Source organism: Antechinus flavipes, chromosome 3, assembly GCF_016432865.1.
Source record: "Antechinus flavipes isolate AdamAnt ecotype Samford, QLD, Australia chromosome 3, AdamAnt_v2, whole genome shotgun sequence".
In the NCBI taxonomy this organism is placed as follows: Eukaryota; Metazoa; Chordata; class Mammalia; order Dasyuromorphia; family Dasyuridae; genus Antechinus; species Antechinus flavipes.
Window position 1 is genome coordinate 386,466,220 of NC_067400.1, and position 25,792 is coordinate 386,492,011.

The 25,792-nt window shown below is 35.0% G+C and overlaps 1 protein-coding gene across 10 annotated transcripts in view; it reads left to right on the forward strand.

Annotated features, from left to right (window-relative positions):
• The window catches only part of ANKRD44 (ankyrin repeat domain 44), a 344,895-nt gene that overhangs the window by 150,011 nt on the left and 169,092 nt on the right, over positions 1 to 25,792 (forward strand). For all 10 annotated transcript variants that reach the window (XM_051985956.1, XM_051985957.1, XM_051985959.1 and 7 more), the window contains exon 2: positions 253 to 336. In XM_051985956.1, the coding sequence (XP_051841916.1) occupies positions 253 to 336 (84 nt within the window). The remainder of the gene's footprint in view (positions 1 to 252; positions 337 to 25,792) is intronic.

Genomic DNA, 25,792 nt, shown 5'->3' on the forward strand with positions numbered 1-25,792 from the left:
TTTATTTAGACCATTATATAATAAGTTTCTTATAGGCTTTTCCAGTTCTAGTATATCCTCTTTTTAACCTATCTCCCATATTATTATTATTGGAGTAATATTTTTAATGAACAACTAGAACTCTGTCACTTATTCACTCCATAAATCTTATGTATTATATATATATGTATAATTAAATAAAAATATATTTTCAAAATATGTTCTATTTTAAAAATAATTAAATCTTGATTTTAATTCTTCTTATGTTTACAGCCCCCACTGGTCCAAGCAATTTTCAGTGGTGATCCAGAAGAGATACGAATGTTGATCTACAAAACGGAAGATGTGAATGCTCTGGTAAGTGATGCTATTTGCATGACCAAATGGTTTTTACCTACACAAACTCTGTTAACTTGAAACTATTAAGAAAAAAAGCTGCAATAAACGAGATTAAAAAGGAGAAAAAAATGTGGTAACCAGTAACTAATGAATTTAATAGCTTCTTAAAACTAAATTGAACAAATAATCGAATATAATACTTGCTACTAATTCCCTTGATGTCGTTTAATAATTTAAATCTGCAAATCTGTCAAGGTTAGGGGACTTCTCTCAAGCTCTTATTGTTACCTAAAAACAATGGGAAAAAGTTAAAGCATCTTTAATATTTATCATTTTTAGAAAGTTGGTGTATTGTAGTAGTCCACAGCTTGTCTCCTACTTCCTGTTGGATAACTCTAACTATATGCCCAAATAATCCAAATCAGAAACCTGGATTCCAGTTCTGCTCCTGAAGCATACTGTGTGATCACAGGCAAGTGGAAACTCTTTAATATTGTAAGTTACTGAAAAGGTATTTATCTACCTTAGTAGAAGGAGGTTCCTCATCTGAGAACCCTCTACTCTAGTGAAATGACAAGCTCAATCCCTTTTCCTATTTTAGCTTCACAATTTTTTCCCTGGTGAATTATAATCTGAATTTGGGCACTTCTCATACCTATAAAGTCACCTCTAAATAACCAGTTGAATGTTAGAAACAGAGTTAGAAATAGAATCATGGGATTAAAATTCTGGACCTGGAAGTGACCTTGATCTTAGTCATTTATTCTAGCCTCTTCCTTTTGCAAATAAGGAAACTGAGGCTTAGAGCAATTAAGTGAGTAGTACTTTCTGTGAAAGGAGCACTGGGTCTGGACTTGTAGATCATAAATTCAGATCCTGCCTTGGACACTTCCTATCTAGTTGACTTTGAACAAGTAAGTTAATAATTTCAGGCTCCAATTGCCTCATATGTAAAATGAAGGGGAAATGCTCTGAAGTCTCTTCCTGTCCCAATTCTATCCTGTCCTGTCCTGTTCCTAAATGATCTGCCCCCAGTCATACAGGTATTAGAATTAAATGAACTAATGTATATAAAGTGCTTTATAAATGGCAAAGAGGATGAATATTTTTATCATAATCATTACTGAAGTCATAGCTACATTTCAATTTAGTTTTAGATTTCCTTCTTTAAAAGAGCCTTTTTTTTTTTTTTTTTTTTTTTTTAGGATTTTCCCTGGCTATCATTGAAAATAAATATGATAACATTTGGTGGTTCTTTGGCAATTCAGCTTAGACAAGGCTAGGAATGGGCTACTCCAGAGGATAGTTGATAAAATATGAAGGACAGGCAGTCCAGTATCCTGACATTATAAGCATGAGAATTGGCCAGGCCTGGGCAAAAACACTAGAGAATGTAACTTTATTCTATTGATGATGTAAATGGAAGGATGGGAAGAGAGAACCCAAAGTCTTTCCAATGATGACATACTTACACACAAATCACAATTCCCTTAGATTGGCTTTTATTTCTAATTGGGACTATCAAAGTTAAGCATTTTACTAGTGGAAGACCTTTAGTTTCATTGCAATTTATGTTTGAATTTACATGTTTTCCTCAACCATCTAGGAAGTTATATTAGAACTCTTAAAAGGAATTAAAAGTAGGACAATTTTAATATCTTCCAGCAATACTAGAGAAATCAAAGGGAAGTATTGGAGAAAAGGTACAATTTCTAAGAATGTTGTCCCTTTGTGTCATGGAAGACAAGTATATATTAAGTGCCTACTATGTGCCAGGTAGCTAGGTGACACAGTGAATAGAGTACTAGACCTCACGTCAGGGAGACTCATCTTTTGGAGTTCAAATCTGATCTTAATACTTACAGCAAAACCCTGCATGAGTCAGAACCCCGTTTGCCTCAGTTTCTTATCTATAAACTGGAGAAGGAAATGGCAAACCACTCGGGTATCTCTGCAAGAAAACCCCAAATGGAGTCCTGAAGAGTGGAACAAAACTGAAAAAGACTCTCCATGTGCCAGGTTCTGTGCTTAAAACTAGGAATACAAAAACAATGATGCTATCTCTGTCTGCCCTCAAGCAATTTACATTCTAATGGGAGGGGGGGAACAGAATGTATAAAATGTATGTGTGTGTGTGTGTGTGTGTGTGTGTGTGTGTGTGTGTATGGGATATACACAAAATGGATATAATGTAATTTGGAGATCAAGGACTCTAAACACTGATGGAACTGAGAAAGTTTTAATTTATATGGTGGTGTCTGAATTGACATTTGAAGGAAAGAAGAGATTGTAAGAGCTAAGCCCTTCCTCTTATACATTCTTTCTTGTAATCTTTTCAGGCATCAGTTATAATGCCTCCTTTTGGGGGAATTTGATGATTTTCTGGGACCTACTTTAGTGACCAGATTTCAGATGAGTTCTTGAAAGTGAATTGAAAGAATAAAGGATTTGACTTGGATTCAACCTTGTTTGAATTAATTTGAATAATTGTGTAACCAATAGATAGCTTTGAGTACCTCAGTTTTCTCATTTATAAAATGGTGTTATTAATATACTACCTCACAGTATAGTTATGGAGGAAGCAATTTGTAAACCTTGAAGTGTTATAGAAACATAAGAATTATTGTTTATCTACTCAAATCAAAAATTATTAAACACCTGCTGTGTGCTAGACTTTAGGATTTTTTAAGAGCTTTTCTTATATTGAAGAAGAAGAAATTGAATTAAACTTTAACTTGAAGCATTTGATTAGCTGTAAGGCAAAATTCTGATTAGTGAAGGCTGTTAAATATTGGAATAAGCTGATGAAAAAGGATGAAAAATGTTCTCTATAAAGTTTAAAAAAACAAGAAGATAAGATAGTTACTCTTTTGTCTAGGAAGATTTAACTGTGACTATGAGAAATATATTCAGCTAAAATACAGGTTAAAAACTAAGGCTTTTCCCAGGCTTTCCAAATTTAAAAGAGCCTTTAAAAGATTCATACAATACATACAACAATTCATACAATTCATACAACATAAGGGATTCATACAATCACAGAATCTGAATTGGAAGGGACCACTTTGGTCATTTGGTCCTGGCTACATATGAAAAAAAATGTTTTCCACTATACCTCACAAAGGATCCCCCATGTTACTTTTGGACAGTTCTGATAAGAAGATTCACTTTATTTTGAACTTTGTTTTAGCTTGTTAACAACTTCTACCCATTGGTCTTTGTTCTTGTTTTTAGTATTGAACAGTTCAAATTGATTTCTTGTGATGGCTCTTAACGTACTAGAAAGCAGTTGGGCATCAATCAATCATACATTAAACATTTATTAAGCTTCTACAATGTATCAGGCATCTTCTCTGAACCTCCAGGCTACCTATCTCTAGTTCTTTTACCCAAGTCTTAGATGACATGTCCTTAAGGCCCTTCACCATTCTGATTCCCTTTATGTTTTTCCTTCCTAAAACCCTTCTCTGAAGAAGGCTATCACTTCCCTAGTCATAGACACTTATGCCTTAAGCAAATAGCTTAATATGAAGAATTGAGAAAATACTTAAGCCAGAGAATTTTGCTTCACAATTTAGGAAACAATTCTGAGATCCTTTGGTGGGAATGGGAGAAGGCTGAAAGCAGCAAATGCTTTTATGTTCTGCACATGAGGTTGCTTTCTTCCCTGTTAAAAGTAATACCATCATCCTAAAGTCCATTCAGCTGATGTTAGGACTTTAGCCTCAGAAGTGAAGTTCTGCTCCTTTGATCCCAGTCTACTTATTTACAATTTTTTTTCCTGCGATTCAGGGAGGACAAGTTGGAGTTTCTTTATCACATAAAGGGAAATTAATCATTTTGTTCTTGTGGGCAGGAGCTATTCTTCATCAGCAAATGCCACGCAGTAATGGGCTCTGTTGTCCCTTATTGGACCTTTGCCCAGGCCAGGGGAATGCAATTTAGAATTTATGTCCTGTGCTATATACAGCCATGGATTAGCTCATGATGCTACCAAGTTAGCCACCGAGATGTCTTTTCAATGGACATTTTACATGTAAAATGAAGGCCTAATCAAGGCTCCTTTGTCTGGTTAGCATCATTCTTTAATTATCTCTTCAGGGCATCTGAGCAGTATGAGACATCCCTTTCTTCAAGAATTGGTTTTCTTTCCTCTGCTCTGACATGATGCCAGCTGAAGATGCCAGAGATCATTCAGCCAGTTTACAAATGGGGAAATCCTTGTAATTGTAGCAGATTAAAGACATAAGGTTCAGAGTCTTGGGAATTTTCAAGGTAATAGTATTGTATTAGATATCCTTGGTGTGAAGGATGGATGCCATACTTTGGCTCAAGGTTCCACCCTGAAATCTCTTAATTGAACATTTCAGAAGGCTCTTATAGGTGCACAGGCTGCACATAGCAGCAGAAGATTTTACTTATTAGTCATATCAAATTTGTATAGTGCTTTTCCATTTGTAAAGTACTCTCACAAAATTATATGATTGAAACTTTACAACAATACCATGTGATGAACAGAGTAGGTATTATTTCCATGTTAATTATGAGGAAACAGACTAAGAAAGGTTGTGAGAGGTATCATGGTTTGGTACAAAAATATTACATTTGGAGTCAGTGGATTTGAGTTTGAGTCCCAGCTCTACCATTTACTATCCATGTGTTTTGGCCCAAGTCACTTACTCAACCCCTTTTAGGAATCAATTTCATCATCTATACTTGAAATTAGACTTGATGATTTCTGATATCTTTGAATTCTATGGACCCAAATTCACATAGCTAATGACTGCAAAACCAAGCTTTGAACCCAAGATATCATCATCTTCCCAGTCATCCACACTTGCAACTTCATTATTGTCTTCAAGTCCTTATTCTCATTCTATCTATCTATCTATCTATCTATCTATCTATCTATCTATCTATCTATCTATCTATCTATCTATCTAATATATATATATATATATATCCATTACATTGTTGAATCTTGTCATTTCTCCCTCCATGATCTCCTACCTATGTCCTCTTTTCTCTAATCACTCATAGTCACCATTCTACTTCAACTTTTCTTTACTAGACTATTATAATAACTTTCTAATTAGCCTTTTTTTGCCTTGAGTGTTTCCTCATTCTAGTCAATTTTTCTCTCAGCTGTCAAAGTGATTTTCCCAAAGCAATGAGTGGATCATATCACCCCTTCTCAATAAATTACAGTGGTTTCCTATTATAATAATAGATTTTATATCGTGCTTTAAGATTTGCATGCACTATACTTATGTTATTTCATTTGATCCTCACAATAATCCTGTAAGATAGGTGCAATTTTTAATACCCGTTTTGCAGATGAAGAAACTGAGATTTAAAAAAAGGGTAAGTGATATACTCATGGTAATATAGCCAGTAAGTGTCAGAGGAATTATTTAAACTCAGATCTCACTTCTAGAATCCAATGTAAAATTTTCTGGCAGACACAACATTTTATAATCTGATCTTTTACTTTTTATAATGTATATCTCTCCCTTCACTTTATGAGTCAGCTACATTGATTAACTTGCTTATGTATAAACATATGACCCTTCATCTGCCCAATTTCTGCCTTTGCCCCAGTTATGGAGGGTACCCCTTTTCTTTCTGCCCCTAGCTTTTCAGATTTCTTTCAAGGCTCAGCTAAAATCCTTTTACTTTTTGTAATAAACTATTCCCAATCTCCAGCTGCTGGTACTCTCTTTATAGAATTATCTTCCATTTATATCGTGTATATGTTTGTATGTATACACATATATACGTGCATGTACATTTAGGAATTTTCCACTTATATTAGTATTTACATATTGTCACCCCTATAAAAACGTAGGTTTTTGAAAGCTTTTGAATTACTTTCCAGATGTATCTGACTGATCTCTTCTGGAGTTTTCTTGGATTGACACTGAAGAGTTTTGCCATTTCTTTCTGCAGCTTATTTTACAGATGAGGAACTGAGGCAAACAGGATTTAGTGATTTTCGAGGGTCAAGTAGCTAGTAAGTGTCTGAGGCCAGATTTGAACTCTGAAGAAAAGTCTTCTTGATTCCAAGCTCAGTGTTCTCTATTCACTATCACCTACTTGCTTCTATTTTGAGAATAGAAATTGTGTTATATCCTTATATACACAATAGCATTTTAAAAAATGATTAAATAAATGAATAAATGATTATTGATTAACTTGGCAGACCAGGACTTTTTCCTTGTTGAGGTTTTCTTCTCTTTGACTAAAATTCACTTTAACCTTTCCTAAATGATTTATGACCTGAAGGCCTTCTAGTACTTCTCCTAAATCATCTTAAGGATGGAGGGGTAGTAAGGTAAAAAGTTCAAAGATCTGAACCTCTCCCTCAGTCTAAGCAGATTTACCATGTTTTGTTAGAAATATGTGGTACAGAGGAAATACTTTTAAATACTCTACTTTCTGAATGATTTGAGCATATGTACACAAAAGTATATATATTTATGTATTCATACAGAGAGCTTATATGCTAGAATACTTCAGAGGAGTTGCAGATTCATCAGTGTAGATTCAATGTTGTCTATTAAGGATATGGACCTTCTTTCAAGGCCTTCTTATAGACTAAAAACTAGAAAAAGTAATAGCTTGAGTCTCAAGATATATATAATATACACACATACGTACACATGTATTCTTATACTTGTGTGTATATGTGTGTATTTGTGTGTGTTCTATGGTCTTCTTCCACTGGAATCCTCTGTAGGCTTGAAATCAAATTTTAGAGACTTTTTATGTTAATTTACACATATTTTCCTTTTTCTTTTATTTCTCACCTATTCTGAAAACTGAAGACTACTAAAGTTAACTCAGGCCTATCTAATTGTTATGCTGTGCCAACAAAAACCTAGCAAAGTTGAGTCAGGACAGAAATGAAAATCATAGTAATGAATGTAGTATTGGCCACAGTTACAGAAAAATATAATATCCTTCTACTTCATTCTCCTCCCCCACCTCAGAGTAGTTTGGGACTCAAGTCCATCCAAATTCAGGACTCTACTGATGAAAGAATACGTTTGTTCTCTGCCTGAAGCTAGCTAAGCTTTCCTCAAAGTCCTGGGAATAAAGATTTTGGTATCATATAGTCTGTATCTGGGATCACTTTCTTTTTCTGTTATTTTCTATGACATCTGTAAACTATTGCTCTTCAAATTAGCTCCAGGTTGCACTGTTACTGTGCTGGTTTCTGGCTCATATCTTTATTATTCTTCATAGTTATTATTTCTCCATCAGATGACTGATGGGAGGACAAGGGTTGGAAACTTCCTAACCATCCATTTCATCAAGCCAGAGCAAAGAGCTAGATCAAAACCTTCTGAGCCTTGGTGGGAAACCTTATCCAATATCGCCTACACATGAATGTATAGGAAACCTTTCTCTCTCTCCAGGACAGAGAAAAGGAAAAAAAAAGCTATGTATAGTTAAGTTCATCAAGAAGTTCCTCTGTATATAAGAACATGCTTAGTGAAATAAGAGCATAAAATACATGTTAAGTAATAATATCCAATATAGGATAGATATAATATCCAAAATAGGATTATATCATCCACATTGAAATTCTCAAGAAGTCCTTGCCTCATCCTAAGGCAGGTCTTCTTAATCTGAGGTCTATGAATTTAAAAACATTTAAAAAAAATAATTATATTTCAATATGATTGGTTTCTTTTGTAATCCTTTTTATTTAAAAGCATTATTCTGAAAAGGAGTTCATAAATTCCATCAGACTAAAAGGATCCATTACACAAAAATGGTTAAAAAAAATAATCTTATCCTATGGAAAGGCTAGGATCTGTTCTTTAGGCTGCTAGTTGTTTCAATGAATGGAGTATTTGACTTGGAGTAAAGAAGACTTGAATTCAAATCCTGCCTTAGATACTTACTAACTGTGTGATTATATACCAAGATTTACCCAAACACTATATGCATCTACTTATTTAAAAAACACAATTCCAAGCAAAGGTAAAAACAGACCTAAATAATTAGAGAAATACTTCATTGCTCATGGATAGGCCAAGCAAGTATAAAAAGTTAATATACCTAAGTTAACTTACTTTTTCAGTACTATACTAATCAAACTCCCAAAAGAATATTTTATTATCTAGAAAAAATAATTCACTTCTCATGGAGGAACAAAAGGTAAATAATTTCAAGGGTAATAATAAAAAAATCGGGAAGGAAGAATCTAAAATTATCCAATCTCAAAATATACTGCAAAGCATTAATTGCCAAAATGATTTGTTACTAGTTTAAAAGAAGAAGAAGAATATAGTGTTTGATGTGCCTAAAGATTCATGTAACTGGGTGAAGGACTCACTATTTGACAAAGACCCCTAGGAAATCTAAATTACATTTATTATTTTTTAAATTTTTAATAGCTTTTTATTTACAAGTTATATGCATGGGTAATTTTACAGCATTGACAATTGCCAAATCTTTTGTTCCAACTTTTCCCCTCCTTCCCTCACCTCCTCCCCTAGATGGCAGGATGACCAACACATGTTAAATATATTAAAGTATAAATTAAATACAAAATAAGCATACATGTCCAAACTATTATTTTGCTGTTCAAAAAGAATCCGACTCTGAAATAGTGTACAATTAGTCTGTGAAAGAAATAAAAAATGCAGGCGGACAAAAATAGAGGGATCTCCCAGAGTTCTTTCGCTGGATGTAGCTGGTTCAGTTCATTACTACTCCTTTAGAACTGATTTGGTTCATCTCATTGCTGAAAATGGCCAGGTCCATCAGGTCCATTCTGTGGTGTTCTTCTTCTTTTTTATAATATATGTAATGGTTCTCTGTGAGGGGAGGTTTTCTGGAGGCAGTCTTAGTTTTGGTTCAAAGTAATAATCACTTCAAATGCAGCCAGCTGATAAAATCCAAAAGTTTATTTTTCTCCTTCCAAGTACTATCTCTTTCCTTGGGCCCGGTTAGCTTTCTTAGAGGCCTTTTTCCCTCCTTGGTTCCAAGAGCTCTTGAAGCTTGTCTTTTAGCTTATCCAGAGCTGCCTCTAGCTCAACTCTGACTCCTGGCTTCTCAATCTCCAACTGACACTCCCCTCTCAATCTTTTCAACTGAACTCTCCTCACTGAGCTCAGCTGTTTTTATGCTCTTTTAGAGGTGTAAACTTAAAGGTTGACTCCTCCTCAGAGAGTGGGATTATAGGAGGTGTGAATTTGGATATCTCATATTGAACCCTGAAATCTCCCAAACTGTGAACTAATGTGTGAGCTAATGTGTGAACTCTCAAAGTTGTTAACTTAAGCATTATTTCTATCAATATTAGTGACTTAACACCTTGTAAGGATTTGCTTTAATCTGTGAACCAATAAGCATTGTATCAATTCCATTGAGTTAGCACTAGGATTCTAACATCATTCTCCTGCTCAATAAACTCCAGAGGCTTCTGACTACCTTAATGTTTAAATGTGAACTCTATTTGGTATTTATAGCCCTTCAAAACCTGACTCCAACTTATCTTTTCACACTTATTCATTTCCTTTACTCTGTCTTCAATTCAGCCAAGCTGGCTTTCTTGCTGATCCTCACCCACATCTTTCCATCTTGTTTAGTATTTTCTTTTATATAGATTTATATGTTTGTGATGTCTTCTCTATTAGAATGTAAGATCCTTGAGGGAGGAATGATTTCATTTTTTTGTCTTTGTATTCCCAATGTATAGACCTTGATAGATTAATTAATCCTTACTTTTGTATAGGCTGTTCTCCATACTTAGAATATATCTTCTTAACTGTTTTATGAAGCATTTTTGACCTCCTCCCTAAGATGTTAGTATCTTACTCCCAAATTACCCTGATTTTTTTAAAGCTATGTTTATGTATTAGGTGAGTGCCAGCCTCTGGCAAAACTTTGGGAGAATATGGACAAGAATCACACAAGATAAATAGGCATGAATGGTTGCAATTTTTATTGTTGTGCTGACCTCCAGAACCTATGAGATCCAAGCCCAACTCTCTTATTTTACAGAAAGATTAAATGACTTGCTAGTATCATATGACTAGTCATTGGAAAGAAATTCTGACTAGAATTCAGAGTCCTAACTTTCCAACCCAGTGCTCATTCTACTGTGTCACAGTGCTACTTCTAGACTTAAAGTAATATTCCTTGGAAAAGTACATTTTATTCAGCACAATTGAATATGTTATTTTAAGTAAAAGACAAACTGATATGATATTCATTAACTATGGGTCTTATACCCTGCCAAAGAATTGTGGTTTTGTGCATGATGCTTTGACAAATATCTCTCTGCTCTGTAAATAGGTAAATTAGAAAACAATTTATCTCTCTTTTTTGGGAGGGAAAATGCAGACAAAAAATTTTGCCAACTTAACCTGGACAATTTTTTTAGTATTTGTCTTCAGAGAAGAGTTCAGATATCCACTAATAGTCTGTCACTTTGATGCAATGGGATGGTTTGGCTTCAGGCATGAGCAAAGAAGTTCAGTGCTTGTGGGACCCATTTAAATTTTCTCCTCATGTGAACTCTTCAGCTCTTTCATTTAGGAAGGTTCATTAAAGGAAAAAAAACCCACAAAGTTCTAGTTATTAAGGATTCAGTATTTTTTTTTGGTAGGGATGTAATTGAGAAGACATTATGTAAGATTTCTTAACCACCCTCCATAGTTTCTGAGTGGTGACTCAGCAGCCCTTTCTAAGTACTGAATTTCTCTAAAATTTTTTGCCTGCATGATCACTGTAATATCCTTGTAGAAATGTTGTTTGAATCTTGATTACTAGAAATATGTTTCTAGGTATTTTAAGCTTCATTCTGTCAGATTGCCTAGTAGGTGTTTAGTGTACCTTTAGATTCAAGCCTGTGGATGCTTTTACTAAGCATTTCCCAAGGGATTTCCCAAGTTAAAGCATTAATGATTTCATTGAATCCAGTTGTATGCTGTTTAGAAATCACATTTTCTTTGCTTTAATACTTAGATGTATGTATCCTTCTGTGAATTCCCAGGGTGCCATTGATACAAATTTTAATTTCTCCCTTCAAGTCTTCTCATCTCATGGTGCTCCTTTCCATGTTAACCATAAAGGATCTTCCTTTTGATGATATTGAGGTCTGCACCAAATAATGAAATTGAGGATGTGTGATAAGGGTCACTGCCCACCGCCTTTCAATTAATCAGTCAGAAACTTGTCTTAGGAGAGGCAAAAAGGAACTTATTGTTTTCTTATGAGAAAGGCCTTTGTGTTGACCAAAATGGAAAGATGAGCAGTTCTCAGCAAGTTTATATAGATCCTTCCCTTCCCTCTGGCTTTCCCTCATACTGGCTGAGTTTCAGGGCTTAGGATGGAACTTTCCCCAGTTCAGCATCAAAAAGGGGATGGAGGTGTCCAGAGAGGTGGCAAGGTCTGGTCAAATAGGATCTTGTGGCTCCTCAACCTTCTCTTAACTTGAATCACAAGGGGAGATTGAAATATGAATGTACTGAAGGGACTTCAACAGTAGAAAGCTAGGAGCAAAACCCAAAATATTCTTTTCAAATCTCAGGTCACCACCCCCATCACAAAAGCTAGTCCCTGCCCCTAAAGATCTTGCATTCTTACATTATATGGGGGAGTTAACCTCCACTCAGACTACTTACCCACCGATGCCCTGTGGGTTTCAGCCCTCCAATTCAAATCCCATTTTTCCAATTCAATCTTCACAACTGTGAAAAACAAACAAATGTACATCTATTTCTCACAAGAAGAAAAATTGGCACCAAATTATGAGATAAGCATGCCAAATGTTGGAGTTGGGTCATATGATGAATTCACAGTGGCCTTTCTCTTTGTTAAAAGGTAATTTTATTTACAAGAAGTGGTTATAGAAAAATTGAAGAGATATGCCAGGAGTGGTAAATATGAAATTGATTTGGGAGAGCATATAGTTAACAATGGAAAAAACAGAACTCATAACTTACCAGGAGAAAGATAATATGCCATGAGGTAGAAATCCACTAAAGAGCAGCAGGTTAAATCCTAACAGGGGTTTTGCACCCTAAAAGTTTGCTATCAGGAGGAGAAAGATACCATGAGGCTTGGGGGAGGAATAGAGGATGGGGGAGGGAGCAAGGAAAAAGATACTATGAGGCAAGGTGAAGGATGGGAGGGGGAAAAAAAAGGCAATGAGACAGAATGCCCTGGCTGGTTAATCCAAAAGGGATTCAGCAAAGATGGTATAGGACATGGACAAGTTGTAGGGAAAATTTAACCTTGAGAGTTTGACATAATTTGGTTTAATGATTGGATACAGTAAGTAAGACTTCCACAGGAGGTGGGGCTATAAATTTGAGCTGATCCCCATTAGCGCCATTCCTTACTTGACTCAGAAAATAATTGTATTAGTACTTCGAGTTTTCTATGCCATCGCCCCTAGTTATCCAGGACCTCATCACTTTTATTATATTATTATACTCTGCCAATTATAGATATGTGAGTTAAAGAAGTCACTTAACATCTTACATTTTTTCCTAATTTTTAAAATAAAGGAGTTGGACAAAATGATCCTATGTGTTTCTTTTAATTCAAGATCTTAACTAAGTGAGACATGTCTCACTTAGATTTGTGGACAAAAAGACAAAGTTTTCACATCTAACTTAGAGCAGTATTATGGTATTAGATTCTTTCTGAGAAAGCCTTCTTTTCTTATTGGTCTATATCTATCACATAGGTTTGCATGTTAGATACATGTCATAGGACTGGGCATAGAACCCAGTAATTTGGAAGCAAAGAAGAATTTTGGGAAGTAAGTGTGCCCATAGCTGACTTTGCCTATCACTATCCTTTCCAAGAGTATCTATTACACTGAATAGTAGTCATCTTTGTACTCAAGACATAAGATTCTAATATAAACAGACTTGCTTACTTTTTTATAAGCAGATGTTTTCTGTGTTCAACTGAGCCTGTAAAATCTCATTAAGCTAATCATCAGCCTTGATGAAGCAAACACTGAAGTATTTGACTTGAAAATTTTAATTTCCTATTTCTAATCTGGGTCAGCTGGCACAGGCAATTTCTTCAGTTGCCATAATTTGCTTTTATATCCTCAGTACTCCTTTGAAAAATACTTCTATTCAAATTGATTCATCTCTCTTGGCTCTATTTTCTTCATCTGTAAAATGAGGGATTTGGACAAAATGACATACAAATTCTTTTCTAGCTTTTAACCTGCAATCCTGTATTCCTTTGCTTCAAAAGTATCTGCTCCCAATATGATTCATAAAGAAATGTATATTTTAAATTTTTAATGTGCATGTATAACCAGAAAAAAAAATAAAAAGGGGAGGAGAGTATCTGCTGAGTCCATTCCCTCTTCCTTTTCTTAGTCCATATATGTAACCAAAATCTTTAAGACTAAGTTACTGACAAGTTACAGTTATGCAAAAGGAGTTTCTAGACTGGAAATTTTTGCATTTGGATGAAGTAATGTCCTACTTATTTCTATTATTTGTAAGGCTTAACTAATTTTCCCTTTCCTTTTCATTCACTCCAGGAAAAAAAGTCTATAGGTTAGATAAGAGCCAAGAGACACAAAACTGATTGTCTTTCCTTGATTTTTTTAGATTCTTAACCAGAAGCCCAGCAGATGAAACCTATTCCATACCTGGACATCCCTGGTTTTACTGACTATTTTAGAAATAAAAGATAAGCTAAATTGTATTTCTCTTCTACTCTTCTTTGTCTCCAGTAGTATTCCAGGTTTTAGCAAAAATGAACTAGACTGATTTTTACAGCTATTTAAAATGTAAATCCGTGATGATTATTTCAGTATTGCATGTTTGCTTTCTACAAAGATAAAAAGAGATAAGGCTAAGTAAAATTGCTGCTTCCCTCGAGAGCTCAGACATGATAAGTATCACTGTAGGCAAAGAACGTTAGAATTAAGTTAGAAACATTTACTTAAAGGAAAAAATATATATTGGATTCAGTAATTCAATTCAACAAACATTTATTAAGCATGTACAATATGCAAAGCACTATAATAGCTACTATGATTACGAAGATTTTTTTAAAGTAGTCTATGCCCTCAAGGAATTTTAATTCTCCATTGAAATATGAAACCTAAACAGGTAAGTTTATAATACAAAGTAAAGTCTGATGGGCACAAATAAGAGACCTAAATATTTAGAAAATGTGAAGATGGAGAGAATGCTTTCAGCTTGGGTGTGAGAGGATGGGGTAGAACTCAGAGTTTTATGGTATGGGTGCCACCTGAGATGATTTTGAAAGGCAGAGATCAAGTAGAATACCTCAGGAAAGGAGCCAGCTTACACAAACACAATGAAGCCAGACAGTAAAGATGCAATATGTGAAACTTTTGTTATCTTTTGTACTCAAGAAACTTATCCCCATTTTTCATTGGTGATTTTTCTTTTTGCCCAAATTGTTAAATGTTAGCTCTTTAAGTATAAGTGTAGCAAGTATGTTCTGACTCTCCTAAAGCCATGTTAGCTACATCTTCCCTTTCGGTTACAAGAGCTACCCTGAAAGGTTTAGGGGTGTTTTTTCTCTAATGCTATTGACTCAAGCCCCTACCAATTGTGTTCTTCCACTGGTAAGGACCAGTAACTAATACCTTAGTTCCATTTAATTACTCAACATCAATTAATTTCTACAAAAGGAAATTTACTTTCAAGATATAACAAGAATAAATTTAAACATTCTCTTTAATGCCTTGGGAGCATCTTAGTGTCTGGGGGATTCTTTATTAAGTTGCATTGATCCTAACAAATTCATGTTCAAATAAGACATTGTTTCTTTTTTTTTTAATAACTTTTTATTGACAGAACCCATGCCAAGGTAATTTTTTACAACATTATCCCTTGCACTCACTTCTATTCCGATTTTTCCCCTCCCTCCCTCCACCCCCTCCCCCAGATGGCAAGCAGTCCTTTACATGTTAAATAGGTTACAGTATATCCTAGATACAATATATGTGTGCAGAACCGAACAGTTTTCTTGTTGCATAGGAAGAATTGGATTCAGAAGGTATAAATAACCCGGGAAGAAAAACAAAAATGCAAGCAGTGTTCTTTCTTTGGGTGTAGCTGCTTCTGTCCATCCTTGATCAATTGAAACTGAATTAGCTCTCTTTATCGAAGAGATCCACTTCCATCAGAATACATCCTCAAACAGTATCGTTGTTGAGGTATATAATGATCTCCTGGTTCTACTCATTTCACTTAGCATTAGTTCATGTAAGAATCGCCATTCCTCTCTGTGTTCATCCTGCTGGTCATTCCTTACAGAACAATAATATTCCATGACGTTCATATACCACAATTTATTCAACCATTCTCCAATTGATGGGCATCCATTCATTTTCCAGTTTCTAGCCACTACAAACAGGGCTGCCACAAACATTTTGGCACATACAGGTCTCTTTCCCTTCTTTAGTATCTTTTTGGGGTATAAGTCCAGTAGAAACACTGCTGGATCAAAGGGTATGCACAATTTATAATTTTGAGCATAGTTCCAAATTGCTCTCCAGAGTGGCTGGGTGTATTCACAATTCCATCAACAATGTATCAGTGTCCCTGTTTTCCCACATCCCCTCCAACATTCTGCATTATCTTTCCCTGTCATTCTGGCCAATCTAACAGGTGTGTAGTGGTATCTCAGAGTTGTCTTAATTTTCATTTCTCTGATTAATAATGACTTGGAGCATCTTTTCATATGTCTATAAATAGTTTCCATTTCTTTGTCTGAGAATAAGACATTGTTTCTAGATGAATTTTTGTCTTAGCTACTGCTGGATTAGTTCCCCAAAATTACTCCAGGTAACTTCTTGTTTTGGGAGACATTGATGGTGAGCTGGCTGGAAAATCTGGATGCTGATATATTCAGATGCCACTCTTTCTTCACCAAAAATGAAAGAACCAGGGTCAAGGTAGGCAAAGATCCCAGACAAGGTGATATGACCTTAGAGAATAGAAGACTCAAAGTCTATGCCTTTATAGCACTGCCTCTCACTAGATACTGTTACCAAAGGAATTAAAGAGATGTTCAAGAACAAGTAGCTAACAGAATATCTGAGTCTGGTTTTTAGTAATTTTTTTGAAGGTATTTTTGGGTTTAGCTACAAATATAATGAATGTTTTCTCCTAACTCCAAAGTTAGAAAATCAGAACTAGTTACAGAATATCTAAGCATATTCAAGTCTTCTTGAAGAAGACTTGAATTATCCCATCTCCCCAGGAAGGTTTCCATGTGGTAAGCAACCATTTTGCAGGTTTTCTGCATGTGTGCCAGTCCCTATTACATAAAAGCTAAGTTAAGTGTATAGGATTCATTAGACTGGTGTTTTGAGGGATTCAAAGCATTTTTGTGGTGTGGAAGATGAGGATGAGATAGAAGCAGGAGAGGACATTTTGTTAAGTGTAATGAGAGTTCTTTATCCTACTGTGTTAATTTCAACCTGAAAATTAGAAATAAAGTTTTTCTAGTAATGGATTTCTCAGTGTCTTGGTACCTGAATTTCAGTCATACCTTTAACTAGAGTTACTGTTGAATTTGCATTTTAACTCTCCTCAAGTGAATTAACATTATTGTGCCTTATTTTGGAATTTTAAAGTGATTTGGTTCTTTCTGGTGATTGAAAGGGATTGTAAAACTGGAAGAAAGCTTGTCTAATCCCTTCATTTTAATGAAGAGAAAATGGAAGGACTGAGAGGATAAATAATTTGTTTAAGATTATAAGGGACATTTGGGGGATAATCACGTCTTTAAAGATCTTTTAAAAGTCAACAACGTGAAATATTTCTTTCATTGAGAAATTTTGTGGTGAGACAGATCAGTGCTCCATTTTAAGTGCTGGACTGTGGTCAAATTGGGAAGGAGAGGGAAGGCATCCTATTGGTTTGGTAAGTCTGTGACTACTGTTATGCAGTTTGTACCAACTCTCATTCAATTCAGTTTAATAACCATTTATTAAAGGCCTACTCTGTACAAGTTAAAATTGTGCTATAGGTTGGGAATACAATCTTATATTCTATTGCATGAAACTGTGGGAAGGGTTCAGGGTAAAGTAAATCGGGGAAGCATTTCATTACTGAATAGTTCATACAGAACCAGAACTGGACTTAATAAGTATAGTAATGGTGAATCCACAGTAGATCTTCTGACCTCAGTCATTACAGGCAATCTTTGTATAACTACAATAACTATCCATGAATTAAATTTTTCCTGGCAAAGCTAGGGATACTTCTAAGGTCTTTTGGCTTATTAGATAATTTAGCTAATGTTTCAATATTTATTTTATCCTTTCACTAGCACAAATCACAATCCCTTCACAACTTATTAGATACTTGTGAGTTGCTTTGGTCAAAAAAAAAAAAAATCATCACTTGCTAGGTTCTACACAGTAAGCTAGATCCATCCTAGTACAACACTCATGTAGACAATCAAAGTCTATGACCAGGCCTTCAGCTTAATCTGACCTTGTGGATTTTACATTTTGCTATCATAATCTTTTAGAAACTTCATGTGGGATTTAGATATCAGAATTGGACTTTGATTTATATGTATGTGTATATGTGTGTCTTTATATGCACACACTACATATATTAATGACCAATTCTCAAAGAATCTTTTTTCAAAAATTTATTTATTTAACACTTAAATAAAGGAAAAAAAATGTCCTGTGTACAATAGAACATAAGAGATAATTAAAAAACATAAAACAATAAATTTCCATTTCATAAAAACCTATATAATAAATACATTACATTGTGTTCAGAATTGTCCATCTTTTCTTTGCTTCTTTGTAAGTTTTCTTCTGTTCTCTGCTATGTACTTTTTGTTTTATCCTGTCTTTCCCTTTCCTCCTTGCCTCCCTTATAAAGGTTATAATTAAGCATGCATATATTTTATATACACAAACATATGTATGTATATATAGATATCTGTAATCACACACACATATTCAGATATATCTGTGTAAGATTATACTACTCTTGGTTATCATCTATTTCTCTGAAGGTGGGTAACATCATCTTTTATATGTTCAACTCTTTCTATATTATGCTATAGCAATATTCCAACCTCATACTATCTAGTTATTTTAGATAGTCTAAAACATGTTGATTAATATGATTGATATATAGTACAGTTTCCCTATTTTTCTCTTTTGATTACATCTATTTTAGCTTTAACTTTTCTAAGATTAATGATTACTACTCTACGTTTCCCTAATAAATTCTACTCCTAATAATGATTATGTCTGTGTATCTCTTATTTCCTATTCCTGCTGACTCTGCTTTACTTCCACCTGCTGCTACCTTGCCTTGCTATTACTTAACCTACTTCTACTTCAAGGATCCCTCCCTCATCTTCTCCCCCCACCTTTTCTCTGCCTTTTTATTCCATTTCCATTAATCTACACACCTTATCCCATTCCTTTTAATCTACACACCCTTCTAATCTCCCTCACCCCACTATTCTCTCCATCTCTTATTTCTTTATAAATTTAGAATACACATATATGTGCATATGTATGTATTTATGTATTATTCCCTCATTAATCCATTCCCAATGAGAATAGTGTTACAGAACTAACTACCTGTCCTCTTCCCCCATGAAATTCCTGTCAATTCTTCCTCTCATACCTCATTTGTATAACATAATCACTTTAAAAAAAAAAAAAACTTTTTCCTACAAGCTTATAATTTTTTTTAGAATCATATTTTACTAAGCCAGCTCTACCTCAGTCTTTCTTTGGAGCTACTAATGACAATCTAGGACACGTGTTTTACATTTCCATGTATAAAACATAAAGTTTGTCCTTATTAGTCCCTTGTAATAAGTCTTGGTTGTTTGTCTTTTATTTCTCTGGACCTTTATATGTCAAATTTTCTATTAAATTCAGGCCTTTTTGCAACAAAATCCTGAAAGTCTGGCAATGAGTTGAATATCCTTTTTTTTTTTTTTCCTATTCACAATTATACTTAACTTTGCTGGTATGATATTTTCATCTATAATCCAGTTCTTTTGCTCTTTGATATATAGTGTTCTAAAATCTGTGGTTTTTTAATGTAGCCACCGCTAGGTCTTATGTGATTATGTGATTCTAATTGTCACCCTGCCAATTGTTTTTATTTTTGCTGTACACAGTATTTTCTCCTTGATCTGGTTTCAGAAATTGGGCATGATGTTCCTGAAGATTTTCCTCATAAGATCTCTTTCAGATGGTAATGAGTGGATTCTTTTTTTTTTTTTCTATTTCTACTTTACCCTCATGTTCTAACATTTCAAGACAATTTTCTTGTATTTTGTATAAAGATTCCTTTTTTTTTTCGATCATAGCTTTTAGATAGTCAGATTATTCTGATGTTTTTTCTTCTTGATCTATCCTTCAGATCAGCTATTTTTCTTATGAGATTCTCATTTTCTCTTCTATTTGTTTCATTCTCTATATTTTAAAATTCTATTATTATTTTTTGGCCTCATACCTTTATTGGCTTCCCCTTGGTCAAGTCTAGTTGGTTGATTTTCTTTTCATGATCTTATTTTTCTTGGTTTGTTCTTATTTATTTTTAGTTTGCCTTCATTTTCTCCCATTTGATTTTTAAAGTCTTTTTTGAGTTCTATGAATTCTTTTGGAGCAAGTGGTCATTTAATGTTACTCTTTGGAGATGAAGTGGCTTTATTTTTGCTTTAATATTCTTCTCTGAAGATGAGTTTCTTCTCTATTTCCATAGTAATATAGTAACATAGGTTCTTTTTTCCTTTGCTTGTTCTTCTTTTTTTTTTTTTTAAATAGCAAATTGTTGATATAATGACCTCTAGTATGGGGGTTAACTCTGGCCTCAGGTCCTACTTTAGTTCTGCCTTCTGACCCAGAGCCCAGTTCCTTCTTATCCAGTGCCATTATGGGCAGCACAGTCCCTTATCTGCATAGGTTCACTCAGTCTTCCCTGACTCGGATAGATGATTCCCCACAGTCCAGGAAGTGAAAATTCCTTTGACTGGGGCCAAAGTTATCACCCAACTCACCTAGCCCCAGGGCTCACTGCCTCGGGCTATTTGAGTGGAACTGGTCTGGAGGTGTTTGTTCTTCACATAGACCAACCTACTTCCTGGAATCTTTCTTTGGATCTTCTCTGATTGTTCCAGTTCACTGTTCTGCCCCAATTCTTGTTTGTATTTATTGCTCTACTTTTGACCTTATAAACTTTTTTTTTCTTATTCGTGGGTGAAATCTGGAGAGCTTAGAATTTTCTGACCTACTCTACCATATTACCAGCATCTTCTCCCTAAAAATCTGAAAACAATAAAATCTATTTAATACAAACTACATAGAACACAATTTTTGCCAATAAAGTGCTGTAGCATTTTTCCGGACCTCAGAATCAAAAGTGGTCAATTAGTCTTCCAATTAAGAAGTTATTAAGTACCTTCTTTATGTCAGGCACTGTTACATGTTAGGTCTACAATTACAATGAAAATATTTTTCTGTCAAGTTTATATTCTAATAGGGGAGATGACTAACATATGTCATGTCCATAAGTATTTATACATACACATAAAGGTAGGAAATGAGGGGAAAAAAGGAAGGTAAGAAGGATCATTGCCCAAACTGGACAGGACAATTGGGTCCCCACAGTAGCTACTTCTCCTCTTGAATCGTTATTTGTCCTTCCTTCTCAAAGACCAATGATATCAAAAGAGTGACTTGCAAGTGAATCAGATTTGAGGGAGACAGAAGTATACAAAGTGATCAGCCTCATTTTCTCCTTCAGGGTCAGCTGAGTCCAAAATGTATAATACAAAGAAATACATAGGAAAAATATACATTCTGTGAGCAGAACCAGGAGATCATTATGTACCTCAACAATGATACTGTTTGAGGATGTATTCTGATGGAAGTGGATCTCTTCGATAAAGAGAGCCTTAATTGATCAAAGATGGACAGAAGCAGCTACACCCAGAGAAAGAACACTGGGAAATGAATATAAACTGCTTGCATTTTTGTTTTTCTTCCCGGGTTATTTATACCTTCTGAATTCAATTCTCCCTGTGCAACAAGAAAACTGTTCAGTTCTGCACACATATATTGTATCCAGGATATACTGTAACCTATTCAACATGTAAAGAATTGCTTGCCATCTGGGGGAAGGGGTGGAGGGAGGGGAAAAATCGGAACAGAAGTGAATGCAAGGGATAATGCTGTAAAAAATTACTCTGGCATACGTTCTATCAATAAAAAGTTATTAAAAAAAAAGAAAGAAAAATATACATTCTGAGCTTCCATACCCCCTACACTTCCCAGGAACAAAGCTTCTGGGTCTTTGTCATTCAGAACATGAGATCTTCACAACCTTGTGTCATCAGAGTGATTTCCTAGGGACCTTGCCATTCCTGGAAGCCTTATCTCTCTAGATCTGAGAACTCTCTGTCTTCAGAACTTCCAAGTTCCTCTGTGCTAGGTCTTCTGACTTCTCTGACACTTTCTGGGATGAGAGTCTGTGGCCCATCTCTGCTCATTCTGGGAATGATGCTGACTTGTTTTTCTGCTCTGATACCAGCTCTGATTGGAAGCCTCTTTCCTATCAACTGTGGCATTCTGACTGACTTTTCATGCAGTTCTGAAGTAGCATAAGTTGCTTACTATAATTTTTTCAATGAACTTGATAATTATTAGATCTGGCATGAATTTCAGGTTTTTTTCTTGACTACATATGTGAGAACTAGACCGTCTATGTACATGTAGTCAGTCTTTTATCTGGAAAGTCCCAGGGTTCTTTCCTGGTATGAAACTGCTTCAAATTATGCTTTTTCATATTATCCCTTGGCGATCTCTACTAAATCCTAAATTGATTTTTGAGGGGAAAAAAGAAAGAAAAGACACTATAATTGATATATATGATAAAATGCATTAATTAATGAGTTTTTTGATTGAAGGTCTTTTTTAATACCTTTTGCCTCTGTTAATGAAATAAACACTGGCAAGCATGGTTACAATTGTGGACAGGAAAGACAATAATGTTATATTAGGATCTTCAAAGCTCTCTAGAAATTAATTGTTTTTAACATGTGTATAACTTGTATCCCACTTTGAAATCCCACTATTTGTATTTAATATGACAATTAGCATTTACTTCATAATCCCATCTAGTATTAGATGTCATTCATCAATGGTGATTTCCTCACAATCACTCTATCTTGGTTCTTCAGATTTTCAATTTTTAATAATAATCAGGAAAACTCGGAGTCTTTGATGTTTGGCACCAAATGTTGAGATTGATATATGTATCAAATGTTGTGAAGAATTCACAATGGCCATTCTCCTTGGAAAAGGGTAGGTTTATTTAGAAGAAGAGGTTACAGTCAAAATGGAGAGATACAATTGACATCAGGAATGGTAAATATGAAATAGAGTGGGGAGAGCATCTAATTAGAAAGAAAAGGGATTTTAATAATTAACCATGGAAAAGACAAGTTCCCTAGTGGAACTCACAATTGACCAGGAGAAAAGATTTACTCCATGAGGTGGAAACATGCCCTTAACTGACAAGCTTAAATTAATAGAGGTATTATAACCCTAAAAGAGTTAGTTAGAAGAACAAGAAAGACACTATGAGGCAGAACCCAAAGGGGTTCAGCCATGGCATGGGTCATAGGCAGGTATATTGGGGAAATTTAACCTCAGAGGTTTGACAGAACTTGTTCTGACTGGACACAGCAAAGTGAGGCTACCCATGACCTCCACAGAGGGTGGGACTATAAGGCTGAACTAATTCCCATCAGTGCCCTTCCCTGCTTAGCTCAAATAATAATTTTATCAACACTTTAGATTTTCTCTGTCAGTCTTACCTAGTAACCCAGGTCCTCAAAAACTGATTCTTTCTACTAAAATTTCTGGGCAGCTAGTTAGAATACTGGGTCTAGAATCAGGAAGATCTGAGTTCAAACCTAGCCTCAGACACTTACTAGCTGTGGTAAGTTGCTTAGTCCTGTTTGCCTCAATTTCCTCATCTGTAAAATGAGCGAGAGAAAAAAAATTGGCAAATAACTTCAATGTCTTTGCCAAGAAAACTCAAAAAGAAATTGTGAAGAGTTGGACATGACTGAAATGACTGAATAAAAACAAAATCAAATTTATAAGACTAATTTATAGATTTGAATAACTAGTTTATTAATTTACAATGGGAAATATGCCTGCTTTAAGAATTGCATTAGTGATTTGCACAGGACCTTCTGTTCCTTTTTGATGGGTTCATCCAAGAATAAACTAGTCTAGTGCAATGGAAAAAGAACTGGCTTTTGGAGGCGAGGACCTGGGTTCAAATCTCACTTGTGCTACTAATTAATTGTGTGGATCACATGTTGACTTCAAGTCCTGTGCTCTAATCATTGTACCACTTAACTACCTCATAGCAACAAAATAGTAGATCATAAATTGTAGTAATAAAACTCAGAGAGTATGGGCAGGAAAGCTAAGAGAATCTAAGGTTATCATATCTCTTGAAAAAACATCTTTCTAGTGCTTCATCCTGAATACATATATTCTGACCTGGTTAGACAGAACCTAGCAGCCACCCTTTAGTAAATTATACACAGTGGAGTATTAATCAAATGCCAACAAAACCATTTTCAACAATCAAATGCAGTTGGGTATGTAGACCTAGTTTGAGCTAGAATGGGCATTGGGTAGTATCCATGTATCTCAAAAGTCAGGAATTTACCACAGCAAGGTAAAAGAAGTGGGAATTTACACAGAGACCGATTTCATAGTTCCATTGGGATTGTTCATTCCAAATCTACCAATGATTCTTCAACAGCCAAATCTCACAACCTTTTCAAATTTCTCATCTTTCTTGATCTCTCTGCAGCATTTGACATTGTTAAACATTCCTCTCCCCTCCCCTCTATGTTTTCTCTTCTCTGTGTTTTTGTGATATTTTTCTTTTGGTTTGCCTCTTTCCTGTCTGATTTTTCCATAGTTGCTTTGCTAGGTCTTTCTCCATATCATGTTCCCTCCCTGTGGGTGATTCCCTTGATCTGTCTGAGGTCCTTTTCTTCTGTCTCTATGATCTTAGCCCCTGGAGGTTCAATTATAATCTCTGTTTAGATGATTCCTTGATCTATATAGGCTACCCTAGTCTCTACCCTTAATTCTGGGTCTGGATTGCCAACTGTCTATTGGGCACGAATGTGTTACAAAAGTAGGAGATAATCACTAAACAGCTTAGAGGAACAATATGTTTTCAGAGAAGTGGTCTTGCTGGTAAATAATTGGAATTTACTTCCAGTGCTAAACTTAATTTTTTATCTTTTGCCAAGAGGTTTTATAGAAGGGCACATTAACTAATTGAAACTTGGTAGAAGATAATGAACATCCTGGTATAGAAAATTGTGCCCACTGCATTAAGTAATTACTTGGCATTGACTCTTGAATGAGCCATTCTGTGTTAGAAGTCCTTAAAGCCCTGCATAGAATTTTTATCACCAACATCTACTGGGACTGTTTTCTGAAAATTTTCAGAAAAGCTGTAGACCAGATGGTTAGCAAAGGAAAACAGTTATCAGTAAAGATTGACCAATCATTTAAATTAAAAGACTCTTCTGCTGATCACAGAAGTGGCTTTAGAAGTTTGCACAAAGATAATAAAAGCAGCCCCATTCACCAAAATGGTTTTGCTTTATCTGGAATGAAACTTATTAGGCAGTCTGTGATTGTTTAGCATCATATTACAATTAGGTCCTGGCTTCACATGCTCACTTTACATAATTTATATAGGCTCCCTAGTATAACTGATTTTGGAATTTTGGGATATAACTGAATTTGGGATTTCTCTTCTATTTTTACAGGCTGCCCCTTGGGACTTTCTGACCTCTCTACCCACTTACACCCCCGCCTCCTTTCTGCTTATTGACCATTGTTCCAAGGCCAATCTTAAGTCACAACTGGGATAGGTGATGGCCTCTGGTGGTAGAAAGTAGAGGAGGAGAAATTAAATCTTATCACCTAGCCTCCATTATTCCATTAATACTGGGCCTGTGACCCCAGAAATTTCATCCTACCCTTTCATCAATACTCCTACACTTGTCCCAGAACCTCTGAAAAAATATTACAAAAGACTTCAATTTGTTTTTCTTCCAATATGCATGTAGATAAGTCTCATTCCTAGTTCTAAAAAACCATTATTGGTACCTCAAAGACAAAGATGATAAAAATGGAAAATGAAAATTATTTAGAAACCTTATGGGAGAAAAGGCATACTGAGGCATTTTTAGTAGAACTGCTATAAAGTGGTGCTACCATTCTGGAAAATGGTTTGAAACTATATGCCCCAAATCACGAAGTTATATATACTCTTTGACACACTACTAGACATATATCCCACTAGAGTACAAAGAAAGCCAAAAAGGACTAATGCTAGATACAAAAATATTTTTAGCGGCACTTTTTGTTTTAGCCAAGAATTGT